Source organism: Lampetra fluviatilis, chromosome 10 (genome assembly GCF_964198595.1).
Source record: "Lampetra fluviatilis chromosome 10, kcLamFluv1.1, whole genome shotgun sequence".
Classification (NCBI taxonomy): Eukaryota; Metazoa; Chordata; class Hyperoartia; order Petromyzontiformes; family Petromyzontidae; genus Lampetra; species Lampetra fluviatilis.
In genome coordinates, this window is record NC_136284.1 from 1,828,364 (window position 1) to 1,853,225 (window position 24,862).

A 24,862-nucleotide genomic window follows, 5' to 3' on the forward strand; every position below is an offset into this window, starting at 1 on the left:
TATTCCTTTAAAAAAACATTATTCTAAATGCATCATGAATGCACGGTGCTGTTTGTGATGTTGCAGCTAAAGAATGTGCTGCAACATCACAAATCTACTCCCTGTAATTTACTTCCTGCCCTCCACACTGCGAGACATTGTCTTCGATACGCTTCATTCACACCTCAGGAGATGCTACTTTACCCATGAAGTCAAACATCAGAGGTACTGCTTGGTGTGCAGCATGACCGCTTGTGAACGGGCAAAAGCATGAAGCGAGCGAGCTTTATATTAGCGGGTTTTAATCAGAGTGCGGCTTTCGGTGGTGTAGCGACACGCCGACCGGCACGAAACAAGGCCCTGGGAGGACACACGACGCACAGTGGTGTGAGCTGTCTGCTGCCAAGAGCGATGACATCACCTTTAACCCTTCACTTGCACGCCCAAAAGCAGGGAAGGAATTCAAGTATTACATGGTGGCTGGCTGTGCAGTGGAGAACAGTTATTAGTTTTCACCATAGCTCTTCTGCGATCATCTGAAGGGTTGTACAGTTTGGTCTCAAATAAATATAATAACAGAAAGGCTCTTAATTAGCTTACTATAATTATAAAGAAACTTCTGAGTGCCAGCAATGACAGGCAGAAATTTTTAAAAATACATCTCAGTGATTCAAAACATTTTATAGCTAAGCCGGCGACAGAGATGATCAGTGTCCTGGCCACATGATGTGACAGGTGGGGAGATGTAGAGACAACTGAAAAACGAGAGAGCGCCTGGAACCCCAGCACACTACTGTTGCTTATCAAAACCCGTGCCAACCCACTGTGGTGGTCATAGCCTACGGTCAGGCTGAATGGCTTTGGCGCTCGATGCTGTGATGTGAGAGTGGCCGGCACATTGGTGACGGGCGGCAGGGAGTGTACACGTTACCGCGCGTAGGCAGATGGTCCATACTCCTGGCTGGGGCAGGCGCTGGTCTGGGTCCTGGCGGGATGACCTCATTCCTCGTCCGCCTGTTGGGTCCTGAACACGAGAGGGGAAAAAGGTACGTGTGCGTGCGTAAGCACCGTGGAGGCAGGCAAATCAAGAGATAAGCTGAGATGCAGTGCAGATGGCAGACAAGACACTGAACAGGAGAGAACAAGACGAAGATTAGAGCACGACCAACAGTTTAACAAGCCGCTCTCAGGACCTGCCTTAGGATCAAACACAGATGAAGATTTCCTTATCGGAGAGCCAGAAAAAAAGACAACAAGACGATCAAACAACTGCAATCACAGTATTCAGTTATAATACAGATGGCTGGGCCAACCACACAGACAAGAAGCATATACAAGGCAGCTCCTTAGCCTTGCTCACTAGCATGCTCACCGATAAATGCAGGGCCATGGCACACAACCTATTTTTTGTAATACAATGCTCCGTATGAATCATAGGCACAGTCGACAGTGCCGACTGCGCATGCTCTGCGTTTTTTTTATTCCAGCTGCAGTTATTAAGTCTATAAAAACCATCACGCAAGATATTTCCAGCACACGAATGAACAAAAACGTTTAAATAATACGCGTCAACAAAAATGATGTGGTCCGTCACTAAACTAACATTTAGATTAACCATATATACGTGCACTTAGACTGATTGTCAAGCAAAATCGCATTCCATTCACTGCAGCCAATTAAGATCGTGGGACCCCGTGGCAGAGGTCATCCAGGCTGCAGGAGATTCATGTCAGGGCTTGCCAAATACTCACATCTCAGGCTCGCCCTTCATGAAACAATACAACAGCTTATGGCCCTTACAATTGTAATAAAGTATAGACTTGAAACTGGGACAGCACCAATTTCTGCGCCTTCAGAGGCAGCCGGGAAGGGAAAGGTTAGGCATTCAAGTTGGCACCATTATTTCCTTGAAATATGGTGCCCGAAGCGTGCGCAGGAAATGCGACATAAATACGGCGCAACCGAGGTCGGGAATTTTTCTGCGCATGGATTCACGCCTCGCTTCGATTCGAACTGCTGGTAACGCTCCGTTCCCAGGAAACTATTTTTAACATAGCACGCTGTCACAGAATTATCCAAGTCCTCATTTTGTTGCCAGTGTCAGCGTGGGCTGCTTTCTGCCGTCTGAAAATAATTGGCAGAGATTTGCAGGGGTAGTGAGGGTACGGGGAACATGACGTCTCTGCAAAAGCGAACTAGATCTGAAAGAACCGCAGTCGCTGGCTGCAACGACTCCGAGAAGCAAAGCGGCGAGCCTTTGAACAGTGCCCGGCCGAGATCCCAAATCCGTTTTGCGGGTTTGGGATCTCGGCCATTCACCATTCGCAGGGTACAACAATCACGGCGAGTTCTGTGACATTCCACCCTCGCGAGACTGCGCGTCCCGTACGCTGCACTGTTGCCACAGCAATGCCCGGGCAAGAGACAATATTCGGCTGCGTGCCATTGGGCAAAGGCAAATGCTCTGCCGTGTGTTTGAGGGCTGCTGACGGCTTGAGGATGCCAACAAGAATGCCTCGTGTTGTTGGGACATGTACCATACGAAACAAGGTCATCGGTATGTGTTTATAGAAATAGTTTCCATGCCCTAGAACTGTTGTATAAATTACTAAAGGCTGCATTATGCGTTATTGATAGGGTCACATAATTCAACCCTTCAATATGGTGGAAAATGATATTTTTTTGGAGAAAATATACCCATACACCCCGATCGCCAACAATAGGGCAAATTGCCAAGCAAAGCGGATCTGGGCAAAAGAGTTTACAATTAAAATCTGCTTAACCAGATGCTACATCAAGAAACCAATAAATCAGTAACATTGACAGAATTAACATCTCTCTTAATGGTCAATTTAAACAGTAAGCATTGGAAGAGGGGAGAGTAAGCTGTGACACTTGTTCTACATTGTCCATCAAAGAGATACTTTTTCTTCTTTGATTTGTGATTTCACCAATTTTATTGATCAATTACCTAGATAATATACAGTAACAGAGCTATAGATATTGGAAGCCAGTGAATACTCACTTGTGTAATGTAAAAATGGAATTACAAAACGAGAGTACATTAAAGACAAGCAAACCTGTACGCCATAACTTAAAAGTTAAAGCATCAAAAGCAATGTTAGCATGAATTTTTATTTAAAGATTTCGTGACTGCAGGGATTCATATTCTTGGTTCTTTCGGTAAAGTCACGTAGAAGGGAAACAATAAAATAATAACAATATAAAACAATAAAATTCTCACGACGGTGTGGATTTCACACCTGATAATGATCGCTTGCGTTGCAGCCGAATCGTCGTGAGAATTATTTTATTGTTTCCCTTCTTCGCAACTTTACCGAAAGAACCAAGAATATAATGTTAGCATGATTATGCAATAAATTCAATTACGGATGAAAGTCTCTTCACACTATCATCAGATTGCTTGACGATACATGCTGCGTTGTGAAGGAGGGGTCACAGGACCGGTTAAGATGTCACTTAAAACTGACGTTAGCCGTGGCCAGGAATCGAGCTCAGGTCATCAAGCTTATGAGCGCAGTGAATTTATCCACTACGCCAACACCCTATGATGAGCACAGTTGGCTATGTACGGTGCTACACATACATACAATAACCTAGAAGAAGCAAATATAGAAACACAAATTCCCATAAGTATATCTCCGTGCATTAAACCATTGACAGAAAATTAAGCGGAGTACATTTCAGTCGGTGTCGCGGCTGCCTTTTGCATTTACTGCCGACCATCTTTACACAGTAATTAAGAACATTTAAGTGTATACGAAGCAGCCAGGAACCGATTGATGAAAAAGGTACACAGAGAGCCCCGAGCAGTGGCACAGATAACAATGGGACATTTGACCCTCGTTTCATTCGGCCGACCCAAGGTGGCAGCGTTATTCTACATCCGAGATTGCGCTCGATAACAGCTACTGCATTCAAAACGGCGAAAGAAACAAACGCCAGTGTCAACACAGCCAGCGTGCACGGTGCCAGCAGGCCCTACTCACTGGAGCAGTCGACGGGGAGCGTACTGTTGTGAAAGAGTGCCAGAGTGATGAACGGCAGGATTAGAAATACAGGGGAGGTTTGATCAAAAGACAGCTGGTCAGGGGATGCAGCGCAGGGGGGACCAAGGCCCCGGAACGCTGCAACCACAGTAACTGTGTGTGTGCTTCACGCAGTCACCCCACCCCTACCCGGCACACCCCCCGCCACCCCCTTCCCCCGGGCGCGAATGATGACTAAGACTACCAACCACTACTGCTCCTCCTCCCAACGAATCATCACACCTGCCTGCCGCCTGCCCTCGAACCCCCCAAACACCTGGGGATGACAAGAATATAATGTGATGTAATCGCACGCGCATCACAAGTGCAGTGACGCGCATGAGAGGTTCTATTGTAACGCAAAATGACGAGATTTGGAGCGTAAGCTCTTGCTCGTGGAAAGCGTGTTTGTGTTAGGGATGCGGCATTTGTCCTGGGCTTAAAAGACTTGCACGTGATGTTTGTGCCAGCCGTCTGCCAGCAGGTTCCCATTAACAAGTATGACGCAGAGACGCCGCTTGCGTCATTCTTAATGTGATTAAATAACAATTTCGGTGTGAATGGATTTTCAATACTGAGATCAGTGTCGATGCCACCCACCCCGGCAGCATCGCCAAATGACAGAGTGCAGTTTGCATAGCAATCAGATAGTGCAAGGATGCTCATCAGCACCACAGCTAACAGTGATTCATGTCACAGTTGTTCCATTGAGCAGCTGAATTAAGCGCCTGACCTAATATACAAACCCATCATCTAGAAATGCCACACGTGATAAGTTTGCTGTCAGAAATATAAACACGTGATTACTGATTAGCTACCACATAACCCACAATCATCTCCCTCTACCGGAGCCTCAAGACAAAGCATTTTCACCATCATCCCTGCTGATTAACATACCTATTATCTCTTTGTACTGAAAGCTCCTACGCCAGTGTTTCTTCATTGGTGTTCTCTGCCTTTTTTTCCGTCTCGAGACGCTCACCGCTGTCGCCTTGGGGCTAAATCGGAGAAGGCTGCTTTGAAGAGACATGGGTTGGCCAGCACTTCAGAAATGTATTCTAACATACAATGGCGTAGTCTGCCTAGACATGCCTCTATAATCCATAGTGCGGCTCAAGCCACTCGCTGAGTTTTGCCTGTATGTACAGTATTTCATAACGGCGTTTTGTTGAATCAATCAGGGTAATGAGGCCATTTTGATTTAAGAAATAAAATGTAAACAAAATAATTCACTCTTTGTTTTTATCATCCTGAATTTTACAAACAAAACAATGGTTTTACATTCCCAATACATTGACAAGTATTGTCGACTTACAATCCTGAGCTTTCATGGTGTCAGTCAGAGAATCATGTTATTATCTGCACATATAGAAACACATTTGGAATAAAGCAGCTGAATGACCAGCAAGATAACACACAACTGCCACGAAAATTTACACGATGGGTGCACACAGAGACACAGGGGCATATAGATCACATACCTCACGACGCCACGCAACGGCGAGCACATGATGTTCAACGAGGATTGCTATTCATGACTGCCTACGTGTCAGAATCTCTCTCCGAGACACAAGCTCAGGATGGCTTAGGATGGCCCGAAGGCACTCACATCACTAGGACACCTAAGACGAGCGAGGATTTGGAGGCATCAGGCTTTAAAGATGATGATGTAGAGGCGAGAGAAAAGATAATTGGTGGAATAACCATTACATCAGCTGTTGTAAATCAAAATGATCTTTAATTCAAAATGTGTCTACCTGATATTTTCCAGAGATAGCCTAATCCAATGTGGATAATTGCTGCTCAACCCTGTGAATACATTTAAACTGATGTACGTACTTGGCTATTAGTTGGCAAATAAAACTAGCTTCATTTGGTATAGACAAAGATGTAAAGAGATGTGCAAACATACGCAATGCAGTGATTCCAGTAAACGACCACATTTATCATACCATTTGTTGTAGCATTAGCTTATATGGTGCTCAAATGCGAGATTGATATTCCAAGGATGTAGTCAAAATCAAACAAATACACTTCCTCCAAATTCATTTCCTAGAACTGTAAAAAAAAAATACTGTGAACAGTGCAGTAGTGAGGTTAAAAAATAAGGTCAGAAACGTAACCAAGGAGATCTGCCCTGGGGGTGTGCTGAAATTGAAAGAGTGGTCACTCCAGCCTTCCCAGTGCTCTCCTTCTCCAGCTAATCGCTTAACCGACAGGGAACACCAATGTCACCTCCTCTATCTCCTCCACCAATCATGGCGCAGTTTACTAGCAGTGGCCCGCTATTATATTACTGGGACTCTTCATCCCCAGCAATTCAAAATCTCACTAGGTAAGGCATCTTTACTCTGAGTACAATGTATGTCATGAATAGGTAAGATAATGTGAAGTGAGATTTAATGAATTAAATCCCAAGGGAGGTATTACTTATTACAAAAAGGTTCCAAACGAGACAGCAGGCAGTTAAAACACATTCACCACATTTGGGTACTAGTCACAATAAATGTAATCCAATTTGTAAGGCTTTCTAAGGTTGCGGGTGTTAATCCATTAAGCTGTCTCACCACCCGTGTCTCTCTGTAACAGGGGGCACAATAACTATCATCTGGAACAATCCAATGTGAAGGAAATGTTTGCATAAAGTTGCGTTGCTATTCGGGACAAATTGATAAAGGGTTACTCAAAACTTGGCAAGAAAAACCAGCGTTAAAACCTTTCACATTGTAGGTCAAGGCGATGACGTCACACATCATGCCCCACCTCCCTCCCGATAGCAACATTACAAATATTTGAGCCAGTCGCTGTGCAATGTCAGCTCATTGTCCGTAAAAATATATACCATCGTCGTACGACAAACACATCTTGGAAAGCGTTACCGAATCCTTGCTAATTAATATTTTCTCATCCTCGTTTAGAAATATAATGCTCTGCCCAAACAGCCGCCACTGCGGGGGAGGGTAACGGGATCGTTCTGAGGTGGTACCTGCAGGGCCGTGCCCTGGCCGGGGTGCAGTCAGGCCGCCCTGCTGCTGGAGCGAGCACGTGCGGGGCGAGGCGGGCAGTGAGGAGGCCAGGGTGCCCGGTGGCCGCCCTTCCGCAGTGGGGGCCTAATCCCCCGGTCGGACAGGAGGCCTCAGCAGGTTTGCTCACTGTGGCCACGTGCTCATGCCGTCCTGAAAGGGGCACACATGGTGGATTCACTTTACAGCTTTAGTCACGATGCCCTATATTAGTGATATAGGTTATGACGAATTCAGCCGGAAGGCACCTAATCTCATATCTCAAAAGCTAGACAGTGTTATAAAGGTGGCCACAATGCATCATAACAGGTTGCTATATGCTGCCGTGATGGGCAGCAAAGGTCGGGGTAATCCATCTGTACGGAACTTTCATTGTTCCTCTGGGCGGTGGTGACACATGCCTGTAATCCATCCAGCACTGTGGAGACAAGGGTTGGTCAATCACACGAATGTTGTGAACCTCACTTCCCGTGGGCGTTGAGGTGCCATACCATGGCTCGCCAGGAAAACGCAGGACAGTGAGTGGACAAACAGCCATGTTTACATTTGTACGGGGATAGAGTGTTGCCCCCTTCCTCACACGCATGGGTTGTCTCCGGGTGCTCTGGTTTCCTCCCACTTGCATAAACAGTCATCATTTATTGGCTGAAACATCTTAAGATAAAAACCCAATGCCGCACTCCAAACTCTGTGTGGCTTTCCGGGACAAATAAGCAAAGAATAATAATCATACGCTTGAATTTTCACCAGGTACGCAGGTTTTCTCTCGCACGCGAAATATTCAGTAATAGACATGGATTAACATCCCAGTGCAAGACTAAACTAAGGGTCAGTGAGGCTCTCCTGGATGAAGGGCATTATGTATCATATAGAAATCTGAATGGCTGAGGCGACCCCCGGAACGAATTTAAAATTGCTAAATTCTGGTTGCAAGCCACGTGTTCTAACCACAATGCCACCTGGGCAGATTATATTCCAAGAATGCCATTAATGTGTTATTTTAATTCACTATTATAATAACGTGATATATCTTTATAAAGTGTGCTACTGCCCCCTATGTTGTTTTGTGGTGATGTTCGCTATAAATCACATTACATAATAAAAAAGACAGTTTCCCCGTGTAGCCTTATAGACTGCTGTGGAAAGTGCTGATGGCAAGCTGCCCATGAAGCGTGGAACGCAGCACAAACGGGGTGAGGGTGGCCAGCAACCCACCCGGCCACCATTAATCCTCCCTGTACCGGTCGTTAGAAAACACAACAGTTACTAAATATTATTAAAGCTGAGGCGACCTAAAGAAAACCAACAAGTGGCTCTAAGATATCACTTGCGAGTGATGTTAGCCGTGGCCGGGAATCTAAGTCGGATCGGCAGTTTCAGAGAGCAATGTGCTTCCCACATGCCACCACTCCCCATTAAATACCACTTCTCTGAGCACATGCAGAGAGTGCCGTATCCCATGGTCAGTAAGATAATGCCCAGCTCAAGCATACGCAATGTGGCCAAATGGTACAAGCTCAAGAGCAACACTCCCGAGTACCATGTACCCGTATTCTCGTGCGAAAATATGACATGGAGACGGGACCATCTCCCACAATACCACTGTCACGCAATACACCACATACCGTACCACAGACCTGTATTCATATTCACCGTCCAGATGTGGATGGGCTTGCAGAAATTATTCGACACGATTGCTATTCAATCAGAAATGCATTCGTTTTACCATCCTTTTAGCGAAAATATTTTTGTTTGTTAAATACGTGATGCATGCTGCATGCCTAATGCGCCTTCTGGGCAGTCTTGGCTCAAGCGAGCTGTGTGAAGTTTGTACATTGCTCAGCCAGAGGCTAATAATGACAGGATCGGTGAGGAGGCAGGGGTATGACGCCACGGAGGAGCAGGCACTTAGCTCGCATCCGCTAAAGGGGTAGGTGGGTTCAGGATTGAGGCAGCTTTGATGAGGCTTACTCGATTAGCATAACTGTCCGTCAAAACGCGTGACTCACTGATTAAATTGAATTTGCATTTAATTGGAATGAGATTGAATGTTGGACTTCTGAGAAACGTGTAAATGTCACAATGTGCTTAAGATCTGTAGTTCTCAACCTTATAGCTGGCTTTCAAAATCTCACGAACCCCCATTACAGTGAGCAGCGATGTACGCAACTCCAACAGCACAGAGCAGCAGCAATTTGGGGTGGTGGAAGCATTCCGATTGTTTGTTTGCTTGCTTTCACGAACCCCACGATACCTTGCGCACCCAAATTAACAGACCATGCTAATGATGCCCGAAGCCCACACACTGGTTCCCAAACGTCATGTCGATGTTCTCAAGAATAACGTGGCGTTTAATCCATTGACATTTAACAACACGAGAGGGCCGCAATGAAATTATTTATAAGCCGACAAAGGGTACATTCTGTTTTCATGCTGCCGAGACCCAAAGGTCTCCACAAGCTGCCGCTCTCTCAACATTTAGGAAATACCCACAACACTATCGCAAAAGGCTTCTCTCGACATGATGCGAGTACGCTCGAAAGACCCCATCATGACCGAAACAGCGTGTGTAGGCCTTCATCCAGAAGTGGATTCACAAAGGGGATCAGGTGAAAACATGTGAATGACCGATGCATTATCCACAACACTGTGTAGCCGATGGGCAGATATAACGCTGAGAGACAAGAGACTGAATGTCAGAACGCAAGGCAGCAGCGCAGGATGGGAATTAAATTAAGCCAAAGTAAAAACAACAAAAGAGACAGCGATTTAATTCGACTTTGCCCTATCCGCACAGAACAAACGAGTTTAATTGATTCTGGAACCTTTTGCGAGAATGTCGTTTAATTTAAAGCTTCTCTCTGGCTCTTCCACACGGCTCATTCAGCCGCTCAAGATTCTCCGAATGCCACTTTCTATCTGAACAACCTGCGTCTGGCCCATTACCGAATGCGAAAGGGCACACATCCAGACAGATTGCTCAAGAAACATCTCAAGCGCACCCACGAAAGCCACCTGATGTGCCAATTCTCAAAGCGCAACGATAACTGAGAAGACGCGCGCGCGTGTGTGCGCGAGTCCCTTCGATGGTCACGACCAGCTCTCTTGCTCGATCTGTTTTCACAATGAATACGGGTAAATGCCCCTCTTTGCTGCATGGCCGGAAGCACTAGACGGCGCTCTTTAAGAACTGTTTGTGCCCGAGACTGTAAATATGATAATGAGAGCAGCACCAGAGAGGACACCTGCGGGAGCGTGGCGTTCTGTTGGGTTTTTTTAAAACACAGAGCGGGCGGCGTGTGCTTGGCCGAGATTACCAATCGCGGGGTTTAGTTCACGGCTGCACTCATTATTTATGGTCAGTGCCGCTGTTCCTAGCTATCGCACAGAGGAAATGTCTCATTTTCGCACCTCGTTGTTATTCAGTTAAAATGTGCGTTATCGCAGGAGAACGGCTGCCCCAAGAGACATTTCGTTGATATGTTCAACAACTTCTCCCTCGATGAATCATTTATAATTAAGCACGTTATTTCACTTCGCACACACACACTTAGGTCGGCACATTCAATAGTTAAAAATTATAGAAGCATAAACTGAAATCTGCTGGCTTGGTTTAAATTCCCACACTACCTGTCATGAATCAGGGCTTAGTCACGGCTACCATTGTCACACCCTGGCGCTGTGCAGCGGTGGGCGAAATCATTTACTATTCATGAGCCCGGCTGGCCTACAGACATAGCTGATGACATGGAGATGAGCAACACATATTAGCTATTCGGCTAATTAATGACCTGCCTGTTAAGATTAAGAGTGTAAATTGCCAACGATGAGCTTCTGTAAAAAAAATAAAGCGACCCTTTTATATTCACCTCCTTTTCGCGGAACCTCTGAATGGTTCCCTCCTTTAAGTCGGAACACCACGTACAGTACATTCGTGCTTGTTCTAATGGTTACCATGTCAACTGCTGTATGAGTGTAGAATTCTGATACTGTAGTTGGAACATCAGCGAGCGCAGAAAAAAACCCTCAATTAATATGCAGCCTCCACACATGAGCAACTGGAGCACGCATTACTGCCAATGGCCGTACCCCGATTCAAAACCCAATCTTACGTGTTTTTTTTATATCAATACATCTGAATGTCACTGCTGCTGTTGCTTCATACAGAATAAACAACGCGAATTCAAGACTTCCATACCTTCCCTCCTCCCGCAGACCTCGCCTCCAGCCGTCAATGAGCGGGCCTTCTTTTCAAGAATGCCCACCTCGCCCGCGGAGGCGAACAACAAAAAGCCGTCAACATCATCATCACGAGCGGCGGCGAGATTCAGAGAGGCCTCATCACCACCACCACCCACCCCTTGGCTCGCTCGCTCGACGCGAACGCGCCCGAGAGATAAGAGGACGGGCGGCGCGGCCACCGGCGGACGAGCAGAAGACGACGAGACCCGATGGCACCTCGGTTACTACATTCATCCACCTCCCCCCGCCGCCGCCGGCTCGGCGCCGGAGAGCGCTGGCGGAAAGAGTCTCTCGCGGGAAGACGACGACGACGATCGGCGGCAGTGCGCGATGTACGCGGCGGCTGCTGCTGCTGCGTCTGACTCACCAACACCTACACACAGCGGCGCTCACGTGGTGCCGAGCCCGAGGAGCCCACACCGCTTGCTCTCTCACTGACTCATGCAAATTAGCGGCTCCCCCCCCCCGTGAGCCGTCGTTGTAACGTCGCTCCCGAGCGAATGTCTCCGTCTCCGTGTTGGTCTCTGCGGCCGCGGAGAGCGTGCGGACGGAGCCGTCGCCTCGGGCACCCCCCCCGGTCACCTGCCCGAGTGAGTTCGAGCCGGGCACGGCGAGGAAAGTGGCCGAGCGAGACGGCAAATTTCGGCGAGAAAAGCCACCGCCAAAGTGGTCCTCACGTCGGTTCTTGCCCGCCTGGCTCAATTTATTTTCTGAGCACGGCGTTTTTATTATTATTTATGTGACATGCACATGTGGTACAGTGTATATGTTGACCTCAATCTAATGGGGTGAGAATCGAGAGCACCTTCATTTACAAGCGATTTGCACAGCAAATTGCGAAGTGTTTCACAATGACAGATATTACTTTTTTTTTGCTCCACATTAATGCGAAAGCTATAACCCCCGTTTCGATTATTCCACTGCTTAACGTAATACCTGACAGGAGTGCATTTCCATTCTATATTGCACTAAGCCTCCACCCTCAACAATAGTGTACATTCAAGCAGCCCATTCAAGCGAGAGCAAGCTGATTCCAAGCCTTCATAGGGTGAGATATATTTATACAGTACATACAAATTAAATCATGACAGTGGGCCTCCGCAGTGAAGCAAGATGTTTATTTTACATTACAATTGCCCATTGGTATCAATTGAAACGGGACCCTAACAGAGACAATGGCTAATGCCGATAATGACGGATGGTGTTCACGATGATGTTATCTAGAGTAGGTACACGATTTCTATTTTAAGTCAAAGTGACTTCCTTATCAAATGAGCACCGAGGCATCGGTGTTCATCTCCTGCTTATAGCTCTGAACCAGCGGTGGAAATTTCACATAGCTATTGCAGGGACAAGTCTGTCCATAGTAAAACCCACATACCACCAAGTGATTATGATGTTCATGTCAACTGATAGACTTCCAACTGCACAACTAGATAGATTAACACCATTGGAACCTCATTTGCCATTAAAAAATATGATAATTGTTTTTTTACCCTTCTATCTGGCAACAAAACTGACACCTTTTTTTACAAGGAGTCATGTTTGCATAGACCACAATACCTGCAGTCATAATGCAAACAAAAAACATAACTCTGATAATGTATGCACTGTCCTTGAAGTTGATTGGTCCACACCCGAGACAGCTTTCCTTAGAACCTAGTCTCACATGGGTTGGACCAGATGACGCCAAATGCACAACCCAAAGACAATGCACCATCAGAGTATGAGAGCTCGGGGTAAGCATTTAAACCATTGGAACCTCATTTGCCAGTAAAAAATATGATAAGTGTTTTTTTTACCCTTTTATCTGGCAACATTCAGATAACCCCCCCTTCCCTCCCCCCTTAAACTTGAATTTAAGAGCTTGACTCTTGGAATTTTGCCTCACTTGAGACAGTAAATCTAGCTGCGACGGTCCCACCTGATGACGGAGACTTGTGTTGCCTCCGAAACGGCGTGATTTATTATTTTATTTCTATTATTATTTCAATTATATTTTTATTATTTATTTTTTACCTACGTGACTTTACCGAAAAACCTAAGAGTATAATGAAGACGTTTTTCACAGATGTCCAGTTAGGGGCAGGTAAGAACGTAACAATTCAAAAACACATGGCGGTGACATAGCCCAGTGATAGCGAGTTCGCCGCTTGTTGCAGAGGTTCACGGTTCAAACTGCAGCAGCCGCCCTGCTTATTATTGCGGTAATAACCATAATAAGTAATATTTAAAAACACGCTTTAATGAAATGTACCGTACGAGTAATGGCAGAACTCCACGACTTCAGGAAGTGGCCCCGAGGCTTTCCATAACGTAAGGGACGTGGTTATCTACAGCCAACGTGAGTTGAGCGTGGACAATTAGACCCAAGGCGAAACATAACATATAAAAAAGATGGCTTAATTTTTTTTTAATGAATAGACTATAGTATTGTCATCAGTATGACATAAGTATACCAAGTTTGCAGTCAATACCATATTGGGAAGTGGGTTAAAATTGAGTTACAAGTTTTGAGGATACGACAACAGAGTGAGTTAATAGAAAGCGTGTAATAAAAAGATTGTTTAAAAATATATTTTTATGATAGAATATAGTATTGTCATCAGTAAGACGTAAGTATACGAAGTTTGCAGTCGACACCACATTGGGAAGTGGGTTAAAATTAAGTTACAAGATTTGAGCATACGACGACAACAACGATAACAGAGTGAGTTAATTAAAAGCGTGTAATAATAACCATAAACATGTGCGCTGTTTGCTTCACTGTGGACGTTAAATATCCAGTGCCATCATTCTCAAGAGTAAGTCAATTGTGTGTGCCAGCATATGCTCTTAATTACTTGCCGCATTTTAAATACTACCCACAGATGATTCAGTTGGAGTAACCGCCCCTTCACCAGATAACAACCTATGGTGGTGGACTACCAGGCTAACTACACTAATTACACTGGGAGTAGCTACAACGGACAGGACCCCAGCTTGGGTCCAGGTCCACGTGTTGGTGACTCTTCTCGGACGTCGGATGTAGATTGTTCAAGATGACAACAGCAACGCTGAACCCCGGTCCCTGTGGGGACCCGACTTATATCCTCACTGGTCGTGGCTGGCTCTGCCCTTGGCCACCTTCTCGAATCCTCGAGCAGGATCTCCCTCCGACACATGACCACCCTTAGCCCCCACTTGGGGCCCCTGTGTAGACTTTACCAGTCACGTGTCCTCCGGGGTCAACCAGAGTGCGATGGCCTACAGTAACCCCATTCCATGGCTGACACTCTCACACCCCATCCTGTAGGGGTCAGCACTGCACATCCACGATGTCTCTACATACGTGATGCGAGTACATCGCACGCCGTGCCTATCTAGGGGCGGCATTACACAGTGACGTCACTACAACACGCCTCCCCGCCCCCCTTCGTAGCACTCAGCCGTCCCGGCTGTCAGCTCCCCCTTAAAACGAACCAAGTGAATAAGGTGATAAAAAAAGTTAGTAAAAAGTGACTAAAACGCAATGTGTGCCTCAACAATAACAAATAACAAAGAAATACCCAAACCCACCTATACAATAAATACACTATGTACAAATACATTAACAACGGGGAAAAGGGTGTAAGTACAGAACACAACATGAGAAAAAAAAATGCAGTAAAGCAAACGCTCGGTATCCCCTCCATCACTAACATCTCCCACCCCCACCGTGTAACAACACCCGCAAGCACAATAAAGGCTAGGTTCAGCCAATAACCGATACGGCCTGCCGAGTGCGACAACCAACTGACGGTGTGTGTGTGTGCATGGGGATTACGAAAACCGAAGAGTTTATGATCGAGTCCTTGTGGCCGGGCTCCCAGGGGAGGTGGGCTTGCTCTCCCTGGAGGTCCTGGAGGGAATATGCAAATGTCCCGTCGAACTCGGCTCCTCACGAAGAGCAGTAGGCCGCGTGGACGGGTTCTCCTCTCCCAAATCCAGTGGAGATGGCGCAGGCGGCGGCCACCGAGGACGTCAGGCGCGCGGCACCTGAGGATGGGATTACATGACTGCGCTGAAGACCAACCGCAGTGGGCACACACCTCAGCTCGCCGGACACATCTGACACTCGGCCCCTGCGATGTGGAGATGGAACGAACTCGCGCGGAGCGATGAAAGGCTTCAGGCATGAGGGATGTACAAACCAACTCCGCCACCCCAAGCGGATCTGGACACACTGTGGTCGAACAACCCGAATCACATCAACCGGCCCTCTCCAGGGTTTGAACAATTTGGGCGACGTACCCACCGGTACCTGTGGACAGTGCAACCAGGCTCTGTCCCCAGGTGCCCACTCGTGTGCAGAAGCACGGAAACCCCTCAGCCGCTCATTTGCCAATTGGCGCAAATTGGAATTTACCCTGGAAGCTTCCCGCGCTTCGGAAAGCTTTGGAAGGGTAAAGCGCACAGAGTCAGAAATTTTAGATTTAATTTTGTTAGGCGCGGCTCATAACTAAACATCAATCGGGGGGTCGTGTTCTCTCCCATACATAAAAAAACGGTGAATAGCCGGTGGATGTGCGAGGGGCCATCCTATATGCAGATAGGACTCCAGGAATAATGCAAATCCCAGTCGAGTTGGGACTCGCTGACCTGATGGCTCAACGTGGAGGTCAGAGTCCTGTGCAGCCGCTCAACCATGCCATCCATCTGCGGGTGGTACGGAGATGTGTGTACTTTCTTTGTTCCCAACAAATCGCACACCTCGCGCAACAATTTTGAAGAAAAATGTTTGCCCTGATCGGTCAGAAGACATTCGGGAGCATAGCCATTGAGGAATGTCTTAGTGATCGTCGCCGCCGACTGGTTGGGGAGCGGCCAGGCCACAGGCCATCGTGAAAAATACTCGACTCCCACTAGCAAATACTTATTCCCACGAGGGGTAGTGGGAAATGGATGAAGGATGTCCAGAGCAACTAGTTCATTTATGTGGGAAACTTGAATCGATTGCAATGGTGGACAACAAGGTTTTGCTGGTGGCTTCCGCCGCGCGCACTGCACACACCCCTTCAACAAATTAGCGACATCCTCAGCCATGCCAGGCCAGAAGAAGTCCAACTTAAGTGTGGCCAACGTCTTATGCACACCCAGGTGCAACAGGTGCTCGTGTACCGCCCAAATGACCTTACCCCGCAGGGCAGTGGGCACAACAATGTTAAAATGGTGCAACCCTCCGTTCCAATTCATGAGCAATCTGCCCCCAAGAATGACAGAGGCAACACCCCATTGATCCCCGCCCCCATCAGTCTCTCTGACACGGTGTCGCAATTTAAGCAGGGAAGCATCCTCAACCTGGAGGCAACCCCATTCTTCGTGGTCCAACCCAATGACGGCGTCACGTGCCACCGGACCCTCGGCCACCTCAGATGTTATAACCTCGGCCAACGCTGCAAGGGGAGGGAGCAAGTGCTTGTTGGGCGACTTACAGCGCCCAGAGCCCGAGAAACACACTCACCCGCCGCTCGTTGACAGGGCATCAGCGTCCGTGTGTCAGGAGCCTTTGCGATAGGTAACATCAAAAGAGTAGTCCTGGAAGACCTCCAACCAGCGTGAAAGTTGGTCAGGCAGCTGTTAAACACGCAGCGCGTACGGTAGCACTGCGTGGTCAGAGCGCACCTCAAAGCGTCTACCATACAAATAGGGGCGATACTGTTGCACAAAAACCACAATAGCTAACAGTTCCCGGTGTGTGACACAGTACCGTTGTTCGGCCAAAGACAGCACTCTGCTTCCATATGCAACAACACGCTCGATGCCATTGACAACTTGAGACAGAACAACTCCAAGTCCGGTGTTACTAGCATCTGTATCAAGGATGAATGGCAAGGAAAAGTCGGGGTAGTGGAGGGGAGGGGCGTTCACCAAGCCATCCCGGAACGCAACAAATACGGCCTCCTCCTCCTCTCCCCTATGGAATTCATGACCCTTTGCCATCAAGGCATGGAGAGGTTTAGCGATGGTGGCGAACCTGGTGACAAAACGGCGGTAATAGGATGTGAATCCTATGAAACTGCGCACCTCCCCCACCGATATGGGGGTCGGCCAAGTTTGAACACACGTGGTTTTGTCTGGGTCAGTTGCAATATCTGATTCACTTACTATGTGGCCAAGATACCGAACCGATTTCTGGAGGTGACATTTCTGTCGTTTAAATTTCAGGTTGGCTGCACGCATTTTGAGAAAAACAGTGCATAGCTATTCCAGGTGTTCGTCAAACGTACGGCTAAAACTATAACATCATAGAGATTTATCAAGCACAAGTCCCACTGGAGACGAGCCAGAACCAGTTCCATTAAGTGTTGGAACGTAGCTGGCGCGGAATGAAGGCCCATCAGAAGTCGATTAAATTTGAACAAGCCTTGTGGTGTACGAAAGGCTGTTTTGGGTTAAGAGGCTTCGTCTCACGGCAACTGCCAAAACCCGGATAAGAGATCAAGAGTGGAAAAAAACGTGCTCCTGCTAGAGCATCCAGTGAGTCTTCCATTCGAGGTAGAGGGTACACATCAGCAACATAGATCTTATTAAGCTTATGGAAGTCCACACAAAAGCGCAAGCTACCATCCTGCTTTATAACGAGTACAATTGGGGCTCTCCACGGGCTGGATGGTGAAATAATATCCGCGGCTAACATTTTGTCAACCGCTCGCCGAACGTGTTCTTTTTCCGTAGGGCTCAGCCGGTAGGGATTCTACCGGATGGGAGAGGCGTTACCCGTATTGATGTGATGACTTAAAATCATAGTGCGGCCGATTTCAAATTTGCCTTTGCTAAAAACATCCGATAATTCGCGTAAAAGTGCCCTCAATGACCTCCTCTGGACCTCGGACAATTCCACATTTTCCGAACAAAGCGTATCCATCCACCCCTCATCAGGATTCTGGCGTGGCTGCGTATTTGACATGGCACTCACACTGCCAGCGATGCTTCCCTCATGAAGCACTGGTGATGCATGAGCTAGCACAGTACCTTCTTGGATGACCGACGTGTCTAACCCTGCATTAATAACCTGAATGAAGGGTTCCGGATCGTTGGATACCAACGTCTGGGCCCCTACTAACATCAATCCACGACTGGCTTTATTAGAAGGTCCCAAGAGGATTCCTCCCGCCGTCGCCCCCTGATCCAGCGGCTGCTGCAATCGGAGGGGGACCAACATTTGCGCGCCGGGGGGAATCTTAACCGTCCTACGTGCAAGTGCCTGCACGGTAGCGTAAGCAGTGCACAAGTGAGTGGGCGAAGGCAAAAATACCATTCGACAGCCGGATGGTAATTCAATGCACCCTTGGTCGATCAAAATTTTCAATGACATCCTCCCCAAAAAGTCGGTCCCGAGCAAACAAGGAATAGCAAGGGATGTCGACACAAGAACCGGTCCCGTCAATTTGACATCTGCAATGCACAGCTCTGCTGTTATTCTCCTAATGATGCCCAATGAGCCGCCGTTTGCAGCGAAGCACGGAGCTTCGACAGGACATAAGGTACGACAGTTAGGGGGTAAGATATTATAAATCAACTCCGAGATGATGGTCACTGACGCACCGGTGTCAACGAGCATCCTGATCTTAACCCCCTCCATCATCCCAATAACAGCGGACGAACCTGCGGTCGCGGCAACCACTCTATGGGCCAGCTCTGACCACTAACCCGGTCGGAGCGGCCGGTCAGCCTGATCAAAGTCCAAACCCCCCCACACCGACACACGACCGAAACGGAACCCGAACGAACGAGATGGGTGAGGTGGATTCAGGGCCGAGTGTGTGATGTGTCGCGACTCGCCTTCGGGTGCAGTGGAGCAAAGGACGTTTGGGCGGATGACGGCGATGGTCCGGGGAGGCATCGTCGCGGCACGCGGCAGCCCGACAAGACATGCCCCGGCAGGCTGCAGCTGTAGCACACAACGGGGCTGCTCCCCGGACGAGATGTCTTCCGCCCGTCGCACCATGCCGTCCCCTCGCCCGCCTCCGCTCTGGGTCGATGCGCAGGATGGGATGGGCTCCACATCTTCAGGTGTATCCGGCCCCTCATGGGGTGCGGTACACGCCACCAACCCCTTGTGCCCTTGTAAGAGCTGTTGAGCCTGGATGCATCTTGCAACCTTGATAGACGAAAGATTGTCTTCTACAGCCGGCAGGACGATGTTGAAGTCCTAAGCCAAAGCCAGCAATCTCTCGACCAGCGAGTCAATTCCGTCGTGGTCCATCCTCAGAAAGGCAGCCTTCGCTAGCGCCAAAAGTGCGCTATGGAAGGCGAGGGGCGTCTCGGCTTCCCCTCTCTTTTGCGTAGCTAACTTTTGGCGCACGTTCGACGGCGGCTCGTAAATTGCCGCCATTTGGTCAAAGGCTTGAGTCAGCGTGGCCCTCTCCGACGGTGGGATGATGAGGAACGCCGCCAGCGCGTCGTCATTAGTGCTCTCAGTGCCTGCGCCTCCATCCACCTCACCAAGTCGGCATTCGTCTTTCACGAAGGCAAGTCATCGCCGGAGAGATGGAACATCCACCGGCGATTTCGACACAGCTTCGGATTTGGCAGGCCCCACGCTCCGCTCTTCTGAGAAGATGGCAGCCGCAAGCGCGGGCTGCGCCACAGAGGTTCCCGCTTAGCAGGAAATGGTGGCAGGAACTTCGTCCCCGCGTGACTCCGTTGCTCCCTTTTCCACTACTGGCTCCGTAGGGTGGAGCTCCACTAGGATGGATGCCACGGCTTGGAGGAGCTCTGCGAGGCAGGCGTGTGCGTGCTGTCTGGAGCTCCCTCCCCCCCGGCAGTAAGCTGTCGCGTGCTCGGTCGGTGCTCTGCTCCGCCGACAGCGCTTCACCTCCATCCTCTGGGGTCGCCATCCCCGGGGCTGATTGAGCAATGAGATCTTCATCGTCCAACGTCCTGGTACGTAGTCTGCGGCGCGTAGACATAGCCTACATGGCTAGCTAAGTAGAATAGTGTTTGGCCACTTCCGACACCAGTTGTAGGGAATTCACAGATGTACTCTTTGGAGGCAACACATTTATTGATACCAACACAAAAGGGGTAACTGCCCCTTCACCAGATAACAACCTATGGTGGTGGACCACCAGGCTACCTACACTAATTACACGTGGAGTAGCTACAACGGACCCTAGCTTGGACCCAGGTCTTCTCGGACGTCAAACCTAGATTCTTCAAGATGACAACAGCAAAGCTGAAACCCGGTTCCCTCTGGGGACCCGACTTATATCCTCACTGGTCGTGGCTGGCTCTGCCCTTGGGCACAACCACCTTCTCGAATCCTCTAGCAGGATCTCCCCCCGACACGTGATCACCTTTAGCCCCACTTGGGGCCCCTGTGTAGACTTTACCAGTCACGTGTCCTCTCTGGTCAACCAGAGTGCCATGGCCTATAGTAACCCCATTCCATGGCTGACACTCTCACACTCCATCCTGTAGGGGTCGGCACTGCACGCCGAGCGTGGTGCCATTCAGCGCTCTCCATCAGCACTCACCGAACCCCTCCAGGGCCGGTACTACACCCACATATATGGGGTGTCCGTGGGGTCAATGCATTGCATGCCGTGCTTCTCTAGGGCCGGCATTACACAGTGACATCCACGATGTTCCTACATACGTGATGTCCGTGATGTGAGTACATCGTACGCCGTGCCTCTCTGGGGCCGGCATTACACAGTGACGTCCGCGATGTCACTCCACGTCTCCTCTCTTCAAAATCCTTAGGGAATTAATTTGGCATATTTAGATTTATGTTAAAATACTCATTAAAATTCAAGAATTAACTATTGTTGCAAGTTCATTAATATCAAGTATATTTTAAATAGCATAAATGTGTTACTGGTTATTTCATTTTTCAGGATGGCTACGGATTAAATTTTAGTAGTTCAGCTACATTTCTATGCCAGCTCACCTCGTCCAGTGGTCACGTGACTGGCAATTGAATCAGGTGCCTGCCTATTCTGAGAGGCAGACGAAGGGCGTAGCCCAACATACCACCCAAGGCACCTGCATACATGTCAACACCTTATCAGTACCTAGACCGTGTTGGTCACACCCGTGCCCCTGATGAATCTCAACGTTCATCCTACAAAGTCCCATCGCAAGGGAGAAACAATAATAGACCAAAAAATGTTGTCTGTATTGAAACGGCTGTATGCCGGATGGACCTGAAAACTGAATTTCCCTGGAATACGGGGTATAAACCGTATGGGTTGACAGGTATTCGTGACCCGTGACCCAGCAACATTCACAAGGTTTAACAACCACTAATTATATTGTAGTGCGACTATATGCACCATTTATTAGTTACACAACCACACTGGTTACATAAGACTAGAGTGCTTTAGAGAATATGCCCACAATGTTGTGCATGTGATTTAGTACAAGTCTTCATTGACGTATCCCCTTTTGAAGACCGAGGCCTGCTCGGTGGCTCTCTTCATCACTCTCCAAGAGAAAACGAGACCAAGACTAAAACCGAGAAATGTGCATCGCACGACTTGCGTGATCAACGATTCTCTTTTCTACCGCATAATAAAAGCTGTTTGTAAGAACGTAATTATTCATCCTCAGACAAAGCCTGCCGATTGATACCACAATTCCATAACGTCATCGAGTGCTCCAATAAACGAGGAAGATGTGACAATAGCGTCCTGAGTAAACGCGACACGCGCACGCTTTTGCTGTCACTTCAGAATCATCCAGAATCAGAACCTTTATTTTTCTCTGGAGAAATCCGATGAGCTTTGAAGCTCTTTTTCACAGATGTCCAGCATTCACAGCACCATCGGTGAAACAAGTCTATTGCATTTTCTGGGACAGGCTGCACTCAAACAGCACCTGTTTTATTTTTTTGTTAAAATCTACAGCAGCCTAAACTAAGTCATGCCCATAAAAACAAGTCATGTAGTCTGCCCCCCCTTCCCCATCATGTAAATGTAAAAAAAAACTTGTGGCCCTGGTAGTTTCCCCCCATTTCCCCACTCTTTTCAGGCTTGATTGTCGTCCAGTATTTTTTATTATGAATAAATACAAGATCTTCAATCCATTCCAAGATTCACTTTTCCAAATTTACTGGTTGAACGGCAATTTCCTTTTCAAGACATTTAATGGAAGCAGGTGTGATTTAAATAGTGTCATCTATCAACGCATATGCATAAACACGCACACTGCCAATATAAAACATAAACCAAAGTACTGCATTACCTACTATAATCACCCAGAAATGGCTGTCCGTCCCGCGCGTGACGTCCCTCCACATGAGGCCCACCCCCCCCCGTGTGACGTCACTCCACATGAGGCCCACCCCCCTCATTAATATTCATGAGGAATGTCGAGCTGAATTACATAATTTATTATGCAGTCGCTTCAAATATGACGTTTCTTTACAGAAAATGACGGTAAAAAATAAATGTACGCAGCACAGTGCAACATCTGTGCGTGACGTCACTGCAAAAGAGCCCCCCCCCCCTTCATTAATATTCATGTCCGCGTGGAAATTGACACTAACGCACAAGAAGGCCGCGCACTCAACATGCCACACCCCTCCCCTCATTAATAATCATGAGCGGATAATATCACTCCACATGCCGCACCCCTCCACGCTTACCATGAGGGGGTGACGTCGTTCCACATGCCGCACCCCTTTCCAATAACCATGAGCGGGTGGCGTCACTCCACATGGGGCAACCCCCCCCCCTCATTAATAATCATGAACTGAAATAATTTTTATTTAATATTTTTGATTTACTGAAATATACACGGGCAAAAAAAGCTAGTTGCGAAATAATCATTGCTGCTTCAGCGGCAACAATTTCACCTTCGCAAAATCACAGCCTCAGCGACTTCTGCAGAGGTTAATTAAAACGAGACGGTGGCAAGGTCTTTAAAATGTGAATAACACGGAAATTAATCTAGGATTGAAGCTTTCGTGACTGCAGAAATTATACTCATTGGTTTTTTTCGGTAAAGCCACGTATGTAGAAATAAAATAAAAAATAAAAAATAAAAATTTAAATAAATCACGACGTTTCGAACGCAACACAAGCGCTCGTCCTCAGGTGTAAATCAGTCCCTCCAGAAAAACGCGATTATGCGATCGCAAGATTCCACGCAAAATCAGCCAAAGTCCGCATATTCATGCGGGGGGCGCGTTTTTTCAAATACGCCGCACTTTCGCCGCATAAATTGCAGATTTCCGCGCGCAAAATATGCGGGCTTGCATGATTTCATAATCCCCGCATTTTCGTTGCAAAAAGTCACATATATCTTAGCAGAAAGTTGAAAAATGTTGCGTTTACTTCACACAAGCGCAGCCATTTCCCCTGTTGCCATGGGAACGTTATGAAGTGACGTCACTCATTACGCGACATCATTGAAAAGCTGCAAACCCCGCGATGCCAATGAAACCATGATGAAGAGTTTATGCAACTTTACAGTTGTAAGATTGCACTTTTTTGTTAGTAGTATGTAAATTTACATTACTGTAAGACTGTACTGTTACTGTATTGCTTACGTTACTGTGCACTGAAAACACTTATTTTAACAGAAGATGTCTGTTTTGTATAGCTACCTCTGTAAAACAGGAAGCACACATTTTATTTTTTAATATTTTATTTATTCATTTTTACAGAAGTTGTAGCATATTCATTTTGTAAAGCTACAGAACTTGTTCGACTCAATGTTTTGTAAGTTTGAGCCATCTGTTTGTTAAGGTCTGAAATAAAACAAGATGATAACTTAAATATTCCCAGCACTTTCTGTGATGTAGTATGCTTGCTTATCATAGGAAGTAATAAGAAATGACTCTTTACATTAAAGTAGTAGCCTAGTGAATAGGGTGTTGGGGGAATCACTTTTTTTTCTCTTTTTCATCAAACCGCAGTTTTTGCAAGTTCCCGCAATTTTTGCAAGTTCCCGCAATTTTTGCAAGTTCCCGCAATTTAATCGCATAAAATTGCATAAATATCCCGCATATTCCATCGCATTTTTTAAGAAAACGTGCCGCATAATCAACGATTTTTGCCCGCAAAAATCACCAAAAAACTCCGCGTTTTTCTGGAGGGACTGGGAAATGGGGTGAAACATATAGCAAAATACGTGGTTGACCACGTATTTCAAAAGACTGCTAAATCTCTCGTGTCTAACTGTGTTGTTGGCCGACTGGTTTGCGTCACATTATGTTTCGAAGGTCTATTGAGTTTCTCGTCTCCCATCTTCTTGTTGCATTTGCTTTCGTGCAGTTTGCCGATCTCTATGTGCTGTGTACGTGGTGTCCCTCTGTGTGTTCCCTCGCTATATGTTTCACCCCATTTCCACCTGATGATGGAGCGCTTGTGTTGCGTTCGAAACCTCGTGATTTATTATAATTTTATTTTATTGATTAAAATTTTATTTTATTTCAACATACGTGACTTTACCGCAAAAAAAACAATGAGAACACGGAAATTAATTTACCAGTTTGGCGCAAATACACGCGCTCGGTGGATACGCGTACGCTCACCTGCGGAATGACAGGGATATCACTCCGCAGGGGAAGAAACACTGAAAAGGAGACGTGAGCGA

The 24,862-nt window shown here is 47.3% G+C and overlaps 1 protein-coding gene across 6 annotated transcripts in view; it reads right to left on the minus strand.

Moving 5' to 3' along the window:
* LOC144934409 (protein TANC2-like) overlaps positions 1 to 24,862 on the minus strand; it is a 115,967-nt gene that overhangs the window by 43,866 nt on the left and 47,239 nt on the right. For 3 of the 6 annotated variants that reach the window (XM_078860139.1, XM_078860134.1, XM_078860138.1), the window contains exons 1-3: positions 11,250 to 11,654; positions 7,015 to 7,204; positions 911 to 1,003 (exon numbers count right to left, since the gene is read on the minus strand). In XM_078860139.1, the coding sequence (XP_078716265.1) occupies positions 911 to 982 (72 nt within the window). In that variant the 5' untranslated portion in view covers positions 983 to 1,003; positions 7,015 to 7,204; positions 11,250 to 11,654. The other 3 variants (XM_078860136.1, XM_078860135.1, XM_078860137.1) reach the window with 3 other exon arrangements.